General features: G+C 55.8%; 2 protein-coding genes across 2 annotated transcripts; one reads left to right on the forward strand and one right to left on the reverse strand.

Moving 5' to 3' along the window:
* Positions 1–1160: 1160 nt before the first annotated feature.
* Positions 1161–6128, reverse strand: SIRT3 (sirtuin 3). Its single transcript, XM_041465084.1, has 8 exons — positions 6110–6128; positions 5934–6039; positions 4611–4802; positions 4085–4317; positions 3867–3967; positions 3456–3617; positions 2916–3125; positions 1161–1651 (listed from the first exon to the last, which is right to left on the reverse strand). Exons 3-8 carry the CDS (start codon positions 4655–4657, stop codon positions 1631–1633), a joined length of 774 nt encoding a protein of 257 aa, XP_041321018.1. The 5' UTR covers positions 4658–4802; positions 5934–6039; positions 6110–6128; the 3' UTR covers positions 1161–1630.
* Positions 6129–6170: 42 nt separating this feature from the next.
* On the forward strand, positions 6171–13228 carry PSMD13 (proteasome 26S subunit, non-ATPase 13). The gene is made up of 13 exons (XM_041465083.1): positions 6171–6368; positions 6628–6706; positions 7330–7364; positions 7451–7506; positions 7850–7893; positions 8093–8179; positions 8706–8877; positions 9389–9468; positions 9551–9676; positions 10161–10223; positions 10941–11021; positions 11673–11789; positions 12578–13228. Exons 1-13 carry the CDS (start codon positions 6274–6276, stop codon positions 12671–12673), a joined length of 1131 nt encoding a protein of 376 aa, XP_041321017.1. The 5' UTR covers positions 6171–6273; the 3' UTR covers positions 12674–13228.
* The last annotated feature ends 900 nt before the right edge of the window (positions 13229–14128 follow it).

The raw sequence follows: 14128 nt of genomic DNA on the forward strand, positions 1-14128 counted from the left end.
GTCTAGGAGGTGAAGAGCTGGAAGGGTGCTTTGCTTGGTTTTCCAGTTTCCACTGCTGAGGCCCCTCCAGTGCTGTGTCCAGCTCTGGGCCCCTCATGGCAAGGAGGATATTGAGGGGCTGAAGTATGTCCAAGGGAGGGAACGGAGCTGGAGAAGGGTCTGGAGCACAAGGAGCTGAGGGGGCTCAGCCTGGAGAAATGGAGGCTCAGGGGGGACCTTCTGCCTCTGCACAACTCTGACAGGAGGGTGCAGCTCCCAGGGAGCAAGGGATGGGACAAGAAGAAACGGTCTCAAGCTCTGCCAGGGGTGGTTCAGGTTGCATATCAGTAAGAATTTCCTCATGGAAAGGGCTGCTCAGGGAGCTGTGGAGTTCCTATCCCTGGAGATGTTCAGGGAAGGCCTGGACATGGCACTCAGTGCTGTGGGCTGGTGACAAGGTGGGGATCAGTCACAGGTTTGACTCGATGATTTTGGAGATCTTTCCCAACCTGGATGATTGTTTCTGTTCCTGTTTAGTTCCTGACTGACCCCCAAGTGCCATTCCAGGCTGCTGGGCTGGGGACAGCCCTGCTGTGTCACAGTGTGAGCTTTTAGGCCAATTGCATCTTTCTCTTTATTTCTTTTTTTTTAACTAGCAAACACTGCCCCCCCCAGCCCTTCTGGGTGCAGGCACAGACACAGACCCCGATCCCTTCCCAGCTGTTGAAGCTTTCCTAAGCTTTATGTGCAAAAGGGGGGTTTGGTGTTTTTAATGCAGCTGCTTCTGATATTGTTTCAATTTTCCAGAGTGCTTAAATCCCTAAGAACAGCTGCCAGGCCTGGCCTGGAATGCCCTGGAGCAGGGGCTGAGCTTGGCACTGGGTGTTTCGGGAGGAGGTGTTCATAGAATCATGGAACTCTGTTTTGGGGGCAGCAGGGGATGGTTAAAAACCCCACCATTTCCAGTGTGGATGTGCCACAAGGCTCTGCATTGTGTTGTGGCAGGTGTGGGACAGAGCAGGACGTGGCTGCAGCCCTGTGGCACTGCCACCTGCCAGGATGGCATCTACAGCAGGGAAAGGCACTTGTGTGAGGGGGAAAAAGGGGAAAAAAGGTACCAAAAAGCAGGTGAAACAGTGGTGGGGACAGATGTGACTTTACGGAAAACCCCTCAGGTGACATCCAGAAATGAATTGTCTCTTTATTATTAAATAATTAACACTCCAGTGATTCAAAAATTCCCCAGCAGCTTGAGCTGGAATGGGAATGGGGGGCAGCCCCCCCGCCCCTGGCTTGTCCCCTGATTAGCAGAGATTTCATGGAAGACTAAACACAGCCTGCAGCAGCTGAGGATCATGGCCAAGAGAACAGTGGCTGGGGAGGAGCTGTGACAGGAGCTGGATGCTCAGCCCGGTGGGAGCTGGAAAACACTCTCCAGGCTGTCCTGGCCTGACCTTCATGGTATTCCAGCTCCTGCTCCACAGAACCAGTGCCTCTGAGGGCTTGGAAGGAGGGAGATCCAAACAGCCAGCTGCAGACACAGAGCTCGTCGGATGTGCTGGCACGAGCCCCCAGGCCCTTGGACACTTGCTGGTGACACTCATGGCTGGACATCCTCAGGTGGTGGGCTGAGAGGTGACAGGAGCACCTCCTACTTGTCCTTGGCATCCAGCTGGAAACAGAGACCAGTGCTTGCCAGGGAGCATCCAACATTTCAGCCCCAGCACCATCCCCACAGAATCCTGGAATCCCAAAATGGTTTGGCTTGGAAAGGACCTTAAAGCTCATCCAGTCCCACTCCTGGCCATGGACAGGGACACTTTCCACTAGTCCAGGTTGCTCCAAGCAACTGGTTTTCCTCCATCACTGTTGCATCAGCATTCTCCCTCAGAGATTCAGAGCAGCACAAACATCAAGCCAAGGGCTGGCTGGTCCCCAAAATGTTGGTACTGAAAAATCAAAAACCTGGCGAAAAGGCTAAGAATTCCTACTCAATCCTGCTGCATAATCTGAGGAAAGTAAGAACAACCTGGATGTTACAACTGGAATCTTGAAGCCAGATTTTATGAAGTCACTAAAAAATACAGCTGTGTTTGATGTCAAATGTGGAAAAAACCTCCCAGTGGTCTAAAGGAATGTAGTAATTAATTAACATCAAGACTTAGCTCCAAGTAATTATGAACTTGTTCCCCTGCAGTTTCTCACTCCTGAAGATCCTAGAAGGTTACAGATGTGAGAATGGTGGGGAAAAAAGTCAATTTAAGGATTCATCACTGCCAAGTGGAGTAGGAGCAGGAACTCCACTCCCTGTCTGGCCATGGCAGCACTGGTTGGGTCTCAGCACAACTGGAGCCTCCCTTCCCTCTTTCCTATTGCTCATTACTCCAGAGGAACCTCTGAAAGTGGAAGCACAGCCATGAAGAGACTGTAGGGGCCAGTTTCCAGCCTCTCCCCTTCACCAAGGAAAGTGCTCCCTGTGGAGCATCCCAGTTCTGTGTTGAGGCTCTGCTGCCTCACAGCCCAGCACTGCTGGCCAAGGGCATTCCTGTCTGGTTACTCCCACCCCCTGGAATCTGCACCTCCAGCTACAGCTACAGGGTTTGTCTGAGAAAAATCACACACCAGGTGACATAACTGGAAGCTTCTCAGTCCCTGAGAGGGTCACTGCTTTCAGGATTTTTCAAATCCTGTCCTTTTCCATGTTCCTAACTCATCTGGGACTGGCAGATCCATGTCTTCCCACACTGAGCCCACAGCAACCAGTGTGCCCTGGCACACTGGTTGTGAAACAGCACTCAGGTTTGGGTTGGAATGGGGTTTTTTGCACTTTTCTGTGCAACGTGACCCCAGCAAGCACAAACCCACTGCTGTGCGTAACTCCAGCACAGGGAACTCAGGGGCTGAGGGAGGAGCTGGGGGTCTGAGCCTCTTCCCACCTTCTCTTTCTCCTTCTGGATCAGTGTTTGCATCTCCTCGTTCCAGCCCAGCAGCTCCACCAGCTTCTCGACGCCGCCGACCACGTCCCCGAGCTGGGCCACGTCGTTGTGGCGCTGCTGCCACGCAAAGGGGCCCACGAGCTCCCGGTTGATGAGCACCCGCGGCACGGAGCTGCGCACGGCTCCGGCCAGGCTGGCAAAGGGCTCCACCTGAGGGGGAACCCGGAGGCACAGGGACAGTCACCCTGCCAGGGCCGCCAGTTCCTGCCACTCTCGGCTTGGAACCGCTCAGCCACCCCGGCTCTGAACAGGTCACAGTGTCACCAGTTACCTGGTGGCCTTTCCTCAGCTCTCCAGGTGCACACCTGCTTTCCAGAGGGAAACCTCAGAGCACCTCCACCCTATTTCTTACCCTCCACCTCAAATTTCACCTCCCTAACCTATTTTCTCGCCTTCTCTAAGCCCTCTCTCCCCTCTGGAGTCCCTTCAGGCCCTGTTTTCCATGTGAGGTTTTCCCAGGGGTTTCCCTTATTTCCAGACCTCCAGGGATGTCCCGATGACGAAGAGCAGGTCTGCCATGGGGAAGTCTGTGAGGTGCAGGAGGAAGCGCTGTGGGAGCTGCTCGCCGAAGAACACGATGTCAGGCTTGACCACTCCGGTGCAGACACGGCAGCGAGGGATCCTGTCCCCCATGACATCTCCCTGAAAGGAGAGACCCCAAAAATGCCTGTCACAGGGACCCTGTCCCCGTGAAAGGAGAGACCCCAAACCTGCCTGTCACAGGGGTTCAGAACCACCACGTGTCCTCAGAGCAACGCCCAACCCCAAACCTGGTCCCCTCCATAAACCTCCTGTCCCCGAGGGCAAAAGAACAGGTTTGGACCTGTCATTGCTGTAGTAATTAATGTCTCCATGTGTTAATTGTGTTGATGCCCAGCTGGGCCCACTCACCCTGAAGTCCTCTCCGGGGAAGTTCCTCTGACATACCGTACAGGTGGCAGTGGCAAAGGTGCCATGGGCTTCCACCAGCCTGTCAGGAGGGATCCCAGCCACTGGAATACAGTGTGTGGGAAAGGACTGAGCCAGAGCCTCCCTGTGTGCATCTCCCCAGTCCTGCTTCTCCCCTCAACTCTTGGAGCTGCTGCTGGAGGTGGGAAGAGGGAGCTCACCTCTCTCCAGCCCGTCGATGTTCTGGGTGTAGAGGCGCAGGAGCAGCCCCTTGTCGTGCAGCAGCCGGAGGAAATAGTGGGCGGAATTGGGGCGGTAGTTGCCAGGATAGAGCTCCTTGGCCAGGGTGAAGAAGGGCTTGGGGTTGACGAAGAAATACCCCAGCTCAAAGATGGCCTCGGGGTAGGGGATGTCATACTGCTCCAGGTTGCTGTACAGGCCGCTCCCAGGGGACCTGCGGGGACAGGGGGCAGCTGAGAGGGGCTGCAGTGGGACCTGGGCTGGAGACAGAATCCCAGGATCAGTGAGGTTGGAAGAGACCTCCAAGAGCATCAACCTGTCCAGCCTGTGATGCATCACCACCTTGTCAACAACAGCATGAGTGCCATGTCCACGAGTGCCACGTCCGGTCGTTCCTCGGACACCTCCAGGGATGGTGACTCCAGCACCTCCCTGGGCAGCCCCATCCAATGTTTAATCACCCTTTCCACGGACAAGACCTCAGACCTCCAAGGACAGAGGCATCACCTGAAGTCCGGGATGCCGCTGGGCGTGCTGATCCCGGCGCCAGCCATCACCACCACGCGCCGACATTCCTTCTTCCGGAGCAGCTCGGCCACGTCCTTCAAGGTGAGCTTCTCCTTCCCCTTGTCACCTCCCCACCTGCCCAAAATGGCTCTGGCAGCTGCGCTGACACAGAAGGGCCTGGAGCCTTGGATCCTGCTCGGAACAGGGGGAAGCACAGCACTGAGAGAACAGACAGTGGCTTTGGCTCAGGGGGGAGAAAATCACCCAAAAATTCCACAGAAAGCTCTTCTCTGGGCAGGATTGTGCTTGGGCTTTACTAGGAGAAAGCTTGGCTGTTAGTCCAACTCAAACCCTGGAGCAGACACGTCCCTCAGCAATTCCTTATGTGGATCTAAAATACCAAATCACCAGTATTCCTGTGAGGGGGTTTTTGGACAGGGATGGACCCAAGGCTGGACCCACTGGGAATCATCAATCTCAGTGATGATTTACACTCCTCTGGGATCCAGGAGACCCTGCTGTGTCCTGAGATCAACAAGTTTCTCTCAGGGTGATGTGTCACCCTGCCCAGGTGAGCACAGTCACTGTCATGTCCCTGTTCTCCCCTTGGGCTCTGTGTGTCCATGTCCAAAGGAATCACAGCCCTGTGCCCAGCTGGGCTGGGAACAGCCATTATCATCTGGGAACAGTCATTAGCAGTTCGGGAACAGTCATTATCAGCAGGGAACAGCTTCTCCCAGAAAATTAGAGCTGCTGGAGCAGGGCATTGTGCACAGTCCAGACCAGGCATGGGGAGAGCCAGGAGAGCTTGGCAAGCCCGAGGAGCAAGGACAGAGCTGGAAGTGTTTCCAGGCCCAGGCTGGTCAGCTCTGCCTTCTTTGGGATGTGACAGTTCCTTTGCAGGGACATGACATTGCTTTCCCAGGGATGTGACACTGCACTGCCTTAGCCTGCTGTCACAGGGATGTGGCTCTGCCTTCCAAGGGATGTGACCCTGCCTTACCCTGCTGTCACAGGGAGTGACAGCGCCTTCCCAGGGACGTGACACCGCACTGCCTTTCCCTGCTGTCACAAGGATACGGCTCTGCCCTGTCACACCGGATTCCCGGGGAGCTGAACTCACAGTCTTGGAAAACCACTGAGCTTTCCCTGCAGATCCCTGCTCTCCGGGCTCCCAGGCCAGCCTTGCTCCCAGAGCGATGTCCCTGCTTAGACGGGGACGGGACATCCTCCACCACGGGAGCACATCCCATCGCAGCACCGATTCCCGTGCTCCCCTTCCCGCAGGGATGCTCCAGCCCCAGCCGGGCATTCCCCACCTACCTGCGGGCTCCGCCGCCGGCCAGCCCCTTCCCGTGCCCGCCGCACCGGGCGGCCCGTGCCGCGCTGCCGCCGTGGCGGGGCCCGCGCTCCCACAGGCTCCTCCAGGCTGCAAGAGAGCAGAGCGGTGCTGGGGCCGGCCCGGGGCTCCCGGCGCTCCCCCCGGCCCCGGCGCTCACCGGCCGCCAGCAGCGCCCGCGCCCCGCCGCGCTCCATCGCGGCGTTACGGTACCCGGCGTGCCCCGCGCGGCCGGAAGTGAGTGCGCACGGCGGGGACGGCGCGGCCTCCTCGCTCCGGTCCCGGTCCCGGCCCCGGCTCCGTCCGGGCCCCGCCGCCGCCGCCATGAAGGACGTGCCGGGCTTCCTGCAGCAGAGCCAGAGCGCGGGGCCGGGCCAGGCCGCCGTGTGGCACCGCCTCGAGGAGCTCTACAACAAGAAGTGAGCGGGGACGGGGTGCGGGGGGATCGCCCGCCCTGGGTCCCGGAGCCCGGCGCGGCCCGGCCCGCCCGGCTGAGGAGCCCTGGCGGGGCCCGGCCGGGCCCGCTCCCCTTAGCCGCCTCGTTAGCCGCCCGGGAGGTGACTCCGGCGGTGTGTGCCCCGGTCAGGGGGTCCCGGCCCCTCGTCAGTCCCGCTGGGCACGGCCGGGATGTGCACGGGGCGGCGGCGCTGGGCTCACGGGGCTGTTCTGTGTCCCCAGGCTGTGGCACCAGCTCACTCTGCAGGTGCTGGACTTCGTGCAGGACCCCTGCTTCGCCCAGGGAGATGGGCTCATCAAGGTGAGCGGACTCTTCCCGGCTTTCCCGGCTTTTTGTACCAGGAAAAACTCAGCCTGCGGCTTGTCTCTTTCCTAATTCTCTTGGAGAATTACTGACCTGGGTGGGTTCAGCTCCTGGGGTGTTTGCACTGGTGACTGTGTGGAAATTCTACTAAAGTTAAATGTCTCATGCTCAGAAGCTTCAAAGCAATTCTTTACTTCACTTACCTAAAATTTTTCTTTTTGAGAGTTGCGGGGAGATTTTTTTTTTTTTCATTCCATATTTTAGCAAGAGGTTTGCAAGTGCAGGATGGGTGTTCATTGGAAGAAGCCTGTGGGGATAGAATTTGATAAAATGAGCAATTCTGGATTCTGAACAGTGCTGGAATTTCTGTATGGGATGCCTCATTTTCTGGAAAACTGATAGGATTGTGGGATTTGAATGGTGTGGGTTGGAAGAGACCTTGAGGATCATCATGTTCCACCCTCCCTGGAAGGGACACCTTCCACTAGCCCAGTTGGCCCAGAGCCCTGTCCAGCACTTCCAGGGATGTTCAAATGAGCTGGAATAGAGAGGAAATAACGGTGAGGAGCTCTGAACTGGCGTGTCCTTTGCCCTGAGTGTCCCTGTCCTTGTCCCCGCAGCTCTACGAGAACTTCATCAGCGAGTTTGAGCACAGGTGAGTTACTGGGGGCCACCTGGGGGGCTCGGGGGCCACCTGGGGGGCTTGGGGGACCCGTGCTGACTCTGAGCTGCTCCCTGCAGGGTGAACCCCCTGTCCCTGGTGGAGATTATCCTGCACGTGGTCCGGCAGATGACAGGTGCGTGTCCTCCCCTCTTCCCTGTCCTGTTGTGACCTCTGGAAGGTGGCCAGGCATGGGTCAGTCTTGGATGGGAAGTTGTTGTGCTGTGTTGGGAAGGGAAAGTGCTGGCTTAGAAAGCTTAAGTTGTTGTTGATCCCTGGAGTAGGAAGTCCACAGCTTCCCTGGAGAGGGGGTTGGTGGGGAAAAGCCCAGCTTACCTGGCAGCAGCTGCTGCAGGCTGAGGGTACACCATGGAAAAGCCATATTCCAGCCATCAGGAATCCTGTCAAAGGCGGCTTGGCAGGCGAGGTTTAGCTCCACGAGAGCTGCTCATTTAAATCTGTTTTTCCCTCTACTCCAGATCCCAATGTGGCCCTGACTTTTCTGGAGAAGACCCGGGAAAAGGTATGTTGGAAGTTGCTCTTGGTGGGTTTTGCCTCCAAGCAGGCCAAGAGTCACTGGCATGTGTGTCACCTGTGCTGGACAGCAGCACCTTTCCACGGGGATTTGAATGCAGGAAAACGGTCACAAGTGGCATTTATCCAGCCCCTGTAGCACAGCTGGCTGCAGGTGGCACTCTGAGCAGGTCCCTGTGTCCCCGCAGGTGAAGAGCAGCGACGAGGCCGTGATCCTGTGCAAAACAGCCATCGGGGCCCTCAAGCTCAACATCGGGGACCTGCAGGTCACCAAGGTGAGGGGTGGCCTGGGCTGGGGAGTTTGGGGTGCTGTGACATTCCTTGGTTATCCCAGCTCCCGGCCCTGAGGGGCTTGTGAGCTCACCAGGATGCGGGAGCCGCTCACGGTGACCTGTGGTGTTGTCGCCTGAGCGAAGTACGTGGGGTTTGTCATCCTGGGCTGGTTTTAAAACCATCTTTTAAACCCAAAATGATGTTTTTCAGGCAGGGCAGCTTTGGTTCTCTTAGGCAGAGGGATGGGTTTGGCTGGTGGAATCCTGGAATGGTTTGGGTTGGAAGGGATCTTGAAGATGACCCAGTCATGGGCAGGGACACCTTTCACTATCCCAGGTTGCTCCACCCTGGTCTTGGACACTTCCAGGGATGGGGCAGCCACAGCTTTCCTGTGCCAGGGCCCCAACACCCCCACAGGGAAGGTGTGGGAGCGATGGTGGCTTTGCCTGTGATGTCACCGGGGATCCCTTGGGAAGGCTGCCATCCTCAGAGCTGGGATCTGTAAGAGCCAGGTCTCGTCCTCCCCAGGAGACCATCGAGGAGGTGGAGGAGATGCTGAACACCCTCCCCGGGGTGACCTCAGTGCACAGCCGCTTCTACGACCTCTCCAGCAAGTACTACCAGACCGTGGGCAACCACGCCGCCTACTACAAGGATGCGCTGCGCTTCCTGGGCTGCATCGAGGTCAAGGACCTGCCAGGTAACTCCTGCCCAGGGGAAATCCCACCTTCCATGCTCTGCCTCATCCCCCCAACCCAAATAAGTGCCCTGGCTGAGGTTTTCCCTGCGTGTCGTTTTGGCTGTGCTGTGGTGGATCCGAGGTGTGGCTGGATTGAGGAGTGACCCCTGAGGAGCTGCTCCTGAGTTGCACTGGGGGAAAAGGGGGATGCCCCTCCCAGAAGGACAAGTTTGTTCCAATTCCCAAAAATCTTTACTCTGGATTCAAAAAGCAGTTTTTCTCTGCTGTGGTTACTGCAGACTCCTGAATTTCAGACAGTGTGGGGGAAGATGAGGGCTGGGAATAGTTTAATGTAGGTGAGGGAGGGCTCAATGGAGCTTAAAGTGGTGCTTTATCCAAAGTATTTTTGGCTTGGTTTTTTTTTTCATACCAATTATTTTTGGTTAAGGTATTTTGTTACCTGTAGTGGTTTTGGTTTGGGTATTTTTTCATCCAAATTATTTTTATTTTGGTTTGGTTTTTTTTTATCCAGTATCAGAGCAACAGGAGAGAGCCTTCACCCTGGGGCTGGCCGGGCTGCTGGGAGAAGGTGTCTACAACTTTGGGGAGCTGGTGAGTGCTGCCACATCCTTTCATCCCTGGAGCCCCAGGAGCTGGTGTTCCGCTGCTGACAGCCCCCTGCCTGTCCCTGCAGCTGATGCACCCCGTGCTGGAGTCCCTGCGCAGCACGGACCGGCAGTGGCTCATTGACACCCTCTTCGCCTTCAACAGCGGCAACGTGGAGACCTTCCAGGCCCTCAAGTCGGCCTGGGGGCAGCAGGTGAGGGCTCTGGGACTGCTGAAGGCCCAGGCTTGGGATTTCCACCTGACACTTGGGAGTCTGTGGGCTTTTTCTTAGTCAGCTTTGCCTCATTCCTGGCTCTGGAGCACTGGTGCAATTGTGATCGGAGCCTAGGAGTGGTTATTCCATCTTGATACACATAGTTAGTTTTCTTTTGGCTTCCCTGTGGAGTGCTTCCAGTGGAAAACAGTGGTTTTCCCTCCTGTTCTGGGAAGTGTGGGGGGAAACAGTGATGTTGGATGTTACCTGCACTGGCTATGCTAGGAATCACTGGCATAGCAGTGGATTTGTGAATTCACTGGCACTTGGATTGATTTCTGGAACCATTCCTGGCTGGTGTGTGGGCTCCTTCCCCTTAAATGAACCCTCCCAGGTATTTATTCCTGTATGTAAAGCTGTTCTGCCCCAGGATGGGGAGAAAATGTAATCCTGACCTGATTTAGTGCCATTTCTCCCCTCACAGCCTGACCTGGCTGCCAACGAAGCGCTCCTGCTGCAGAAGATCCAGCTGTTGTGTCTCATGGAGGTGAGCTGGGATGCGCTCAGTGTGTCTGGTCGCTCACCTGCAGGAACTCCTGGATACAGGAAGTTCAGTGTGGATTTTGCCTGTAGATGGAGCCACAGGCAGGTGCCATGAGGGAAAACACCTCGTGCTGGGCTGCTTGTCCCTAGCTTCAGGGTGGCTCTTGCGTGGGGTGCCAGGACAAGGGGGAATGGCTTCTCTGACAGAAGGTTAGGTGGGATATTGGGCAGACTATCTTCCCTGTGGGGGTGGGGAGGTCCTGGCACAGGTCACACAGCACAGAGAAGCTGTGGCTGCCCCTGGATCCCTGGAAGTGTCCAAGGCCAGGTTGAACAGGGCTTGGAGCAACCTGGGATAGTGGAAGGTCCATTCTGTGGTATGGAGGAGGGGGAGAGCAATCCTTCAGGGGTGGTGTCTGCAGTATGTTCCAGGATAAAAAAAAAAAACTTTTAGAAAACAGTTCAACATCTTTGTTTCCCAAGGACTGAGGGTCCTTTCCCTGATGGATAAACTGAAACAGTCCCTTCTTCCCACTGGAAGGCTCTGTTGTCTCCATGCTAGTGTAAAACGTTCCTGTTTGACTTATTTTGATTAAGCATGAGAAATGCAGTTGCCAGTGCAGAGTGAGACTGGGCAGGGCAGTTTGGGGGAGGCTCTGTGCACTGTGGGAATCCCTAAAACCCTGTGGGGTTGTTTTTTTCGTTTGTTCCCTGGATTCAGATGACTTTCACCCGCCCGGCCAACCACCGCCAGCTCACCTTCGAGGAGATTGCCAAGAGTGCCAAAGTCACCGTCAACGAGGTGAGTTTGTGGTTAGACACCCTTGGTAATGCCCAGGTTACACCCTGGAGCTCTGAGAGTGCCTGGATAGACCTGAACCACACAGAACCCCAGAATCACTTAGGCTGGAAAAAGGTTCTGAGATCATCAAGTCCAGCTTGTGCACAGAGCACTGAGTGCCACATGCAGTCATTCCTTGGAGACCTCCAGGGATGGGGACTGCAACACCTCCCTGGGCAGCCCCTTCCCATGAAGAAATTCTTCCTGATGTTCAACCTGAACCTCCCCTGGTGCAGCTTGAGGCCATTTCCTCTTGTCCTGTCACTTGGTCCCTGGGAGAAGAGACCAACTCACACCTGCTGCTTGGAGACAGTGGCTTTTGGCTTTTTCCACTGCCTTGTTCTTCTTTGGATTTCAGAGAAAAGAAAATAAATGTAGTTTTAGGGAAAAAGAGCTAAAAAAAACTAAAAAACTCTGAAATCCATTTTTAGGGAGAACTCCTCTGTGTCGAGGTGCTGAGTCTCGAGGTAGTTCTGTCACCTGAAAGGGGACAGCTGTGAGAGCTGCTGCCCTGGATTCTGAGGGGATCTCATGTGAAGATGCCGAGTTTACTCATCTCAGGGGGAAAATGGGGCGATGTGGGTCATTTCCCAGGACTGTCTGTGTTTCCAGGTGGAGCTGCTGGTGATGAAGGCGCTCTCGGTGGGGCTGGTGAAGGGCAGCATCGACGAGGTGGACAAGAGGGTGCACATGACGTGGGTGCAGCCACGGGTGCTGGACCTGCAGCAGGTAATGGCCACCAGCTCCAGCTGGGCCAGCTGAGGTGACCTGGGATGAGTCATGGCTTGGGAATGAGCCTCCTTGGGAGCTTGGCTTTGCCCCTGGGGTGTTTCACCCAGAAACCTTGCAGGAGGTGGGACAGGACAGGGCTGCCTGTCCCTTGTGAAAGCCACACAAACACCATGGAACACAGAAGCCATGGCTGTGTTTTCCAGAAGGATGCAGGCCTCATTCTTAAATGCTTGAAACAACTTCTGGGAATTTCAGGGATGTAGGAGGCACATTCCTCTTGGGAAGAGAGAAGTCCAGGATATAATGGAGCTGTTGAGCTTCTCAAGTTCATCCTTCTAACACTTAAGGAGACTGTGCAGGGTGTCTTTACCTTCAAACCCAAAAATGAGTGCCTGGAATTCCAGCTGCAGACAATTCCTGTGGTGCATTTCAGTTTAACCCTTGCTGTTTTGCTGGTAGAAGCTGTTAATCCCAGAATCCCAGGATGGGAGGGACCTTAAAGGCCATCCATGGGCAGGGACACCTGCCACTAAACCAGGTTGTTCCAAGCCCCTCAGGATGGTTGGGAGGGACCTTAAAGACCATCCATGGGCAGGGACACCTTCCACTAAACCAGGTTGTTCCAAGCCCCATCCAACCTGGCCTGGAACACTTCCAGGGGTGGAGCATCTCCCTTTCTCAGTGTGGGGGGCTTTGAGGGATGGTTTGAGCTCTCAGGTGTGAGAAGGAGCCTGTGGGCATTCCCAGGAGCTGAGGCACTCTGTTCCTGTGGCCTTGCCTTGCAGATCAAAGGGATGAAGGATCGCCTGGAGTTCTGGTGCACGGACGTGCGGAGCATGGAGATGCTGGTGGAGCACCAAGCCCACGACATCCTGACATAGAGGAGAGAGATTCCTGCTGCTCCTGAGGCCGGCAGCGCTCAGAGCACTGACTGTACTGAATCCCTGGAGGGGTGGGTGGGCAGAGCAGGAGCAGCCTGGGATGTGGCGAGCAGGAGGACGAGGACGTGGCCTTTTGCTGTGTGACCCTTTGGTGCTCGAGCCAAGCTTTCCCTCTGCTGGCAGGCCAGGCTCTGGGGGGATGGATCACTCCTGATCCCTCCTGCCTCCAGCTGCTGCGGGAGGGTGGCGTCCTAGTGCAGGATCCAAGGGGTCTTGGCCTTAGGGGACACAGCCTGTCCCGCTGCCCTCTCCCCCTGCCCCTGCAGCAGCCTGAGGCAGCATTCCCCAAATCCTCTTCCTCCCCCCTTGGCCCTGCTTCCCTCCGCCCCTCCTCCTCTGCAGCAGAGGGAGTGTTTGCTCCATCCAAGGCTTTTCCCGGGATTCCTGGTTAGTGGGTGTGTCCATACACTTGAGGGGGTGGGTGTCTTTCACCAGCGCTTTGTGCTCAGGTGAGGTGCAGTGGCATTGCCGGAATAAACGTCTCTGCCTTCCCTTTTTGGGAGTTCTGTGTCATCTCCATCCCTGGCGGCTGAGCTGCTGCTGATTCCTTTAAAAACATGTTTCCACGGTCAGACCTTGCCAATCCTGGGATTCAGGAGCTTTCCTCACCGGTTTGGTTCTCTGGTGTCATTAGCAAATGGCACTGCTGGAATTTTTGTGCTTTTCCAGCCTTGACTGAGGGTGTTAATCCAGCAAGAAAGAGAAGGGAGCATGTGGCTGATGCTGGACTGGTGCAGAGATGCCTCACACAAGGGAGACAAACTTTGGAAAACAGGACAAAATGGAATTACTGGAGTCTGCACCTGCTCACCTTCCTCCTGCTGCTCTCCAGGCCCTTTTGGCTGAAATTCCCTCCTGGATGGGGGTTGTTCAGTGCCCACTGCCTGCCTCTTCCCTGCCCTGCCACTTGGTTTAACTTGTCCCATTCCTACTGCATCCTGTCTTCCAAGGCTTACTCCTGGTGCCACTTTTGCTGACTTCAGGAGAGCGTGTGGAAGAAGTAGGTGTTCCAGTCAGGAAAATACTCCCTTTATTTCATTGCTGAGGAGACGAGGAGGCTTAAAGGAGCACAGTCTCCTTCCCAGTCAGATCTCATCGTCATTCCCAGGGCTGTCGCTACACTTTAGGGAATAAAGGAAACTCCACTGGAGTCACTGGGTTGTGGGGCTGCTGCTGCTTGAGATCAGCATCCAAAACCTGGAATGTCACTGTGGGAAGCACTACCAGCTTCTCCCAGGAGCATTCCAACAGCTCCAGTGCTGTGGGAGCACTGTCCTGGCTGTGAAGCTCTGAGCAGCTCCTGGGAATGAGAGTCAGATCTGTGGATCTGTGACAGCTCTAGAGGCTTTTCCAAGACACCTGGAAGCACCCCTCACTACCCAAACCTTCCAAGTG

The sequence above is a fragment of the Pyrgilauda ruficollis genome, unplaced genomic scaffold, assembly GCF_017590135.1.
Source record: "Pyrgilauda ruficollis isolate IOZ18807 unplaced genomic scaffold, ASM1759013v1 scaffold187, whole genome shotgun sequence".
Lineage (NCBI taxonomy): Eukaryota > Metazoa > Chordata > Aves > Passeriformes > Passeridae > Pyrgilauda > Pyrgilauda ruficollis.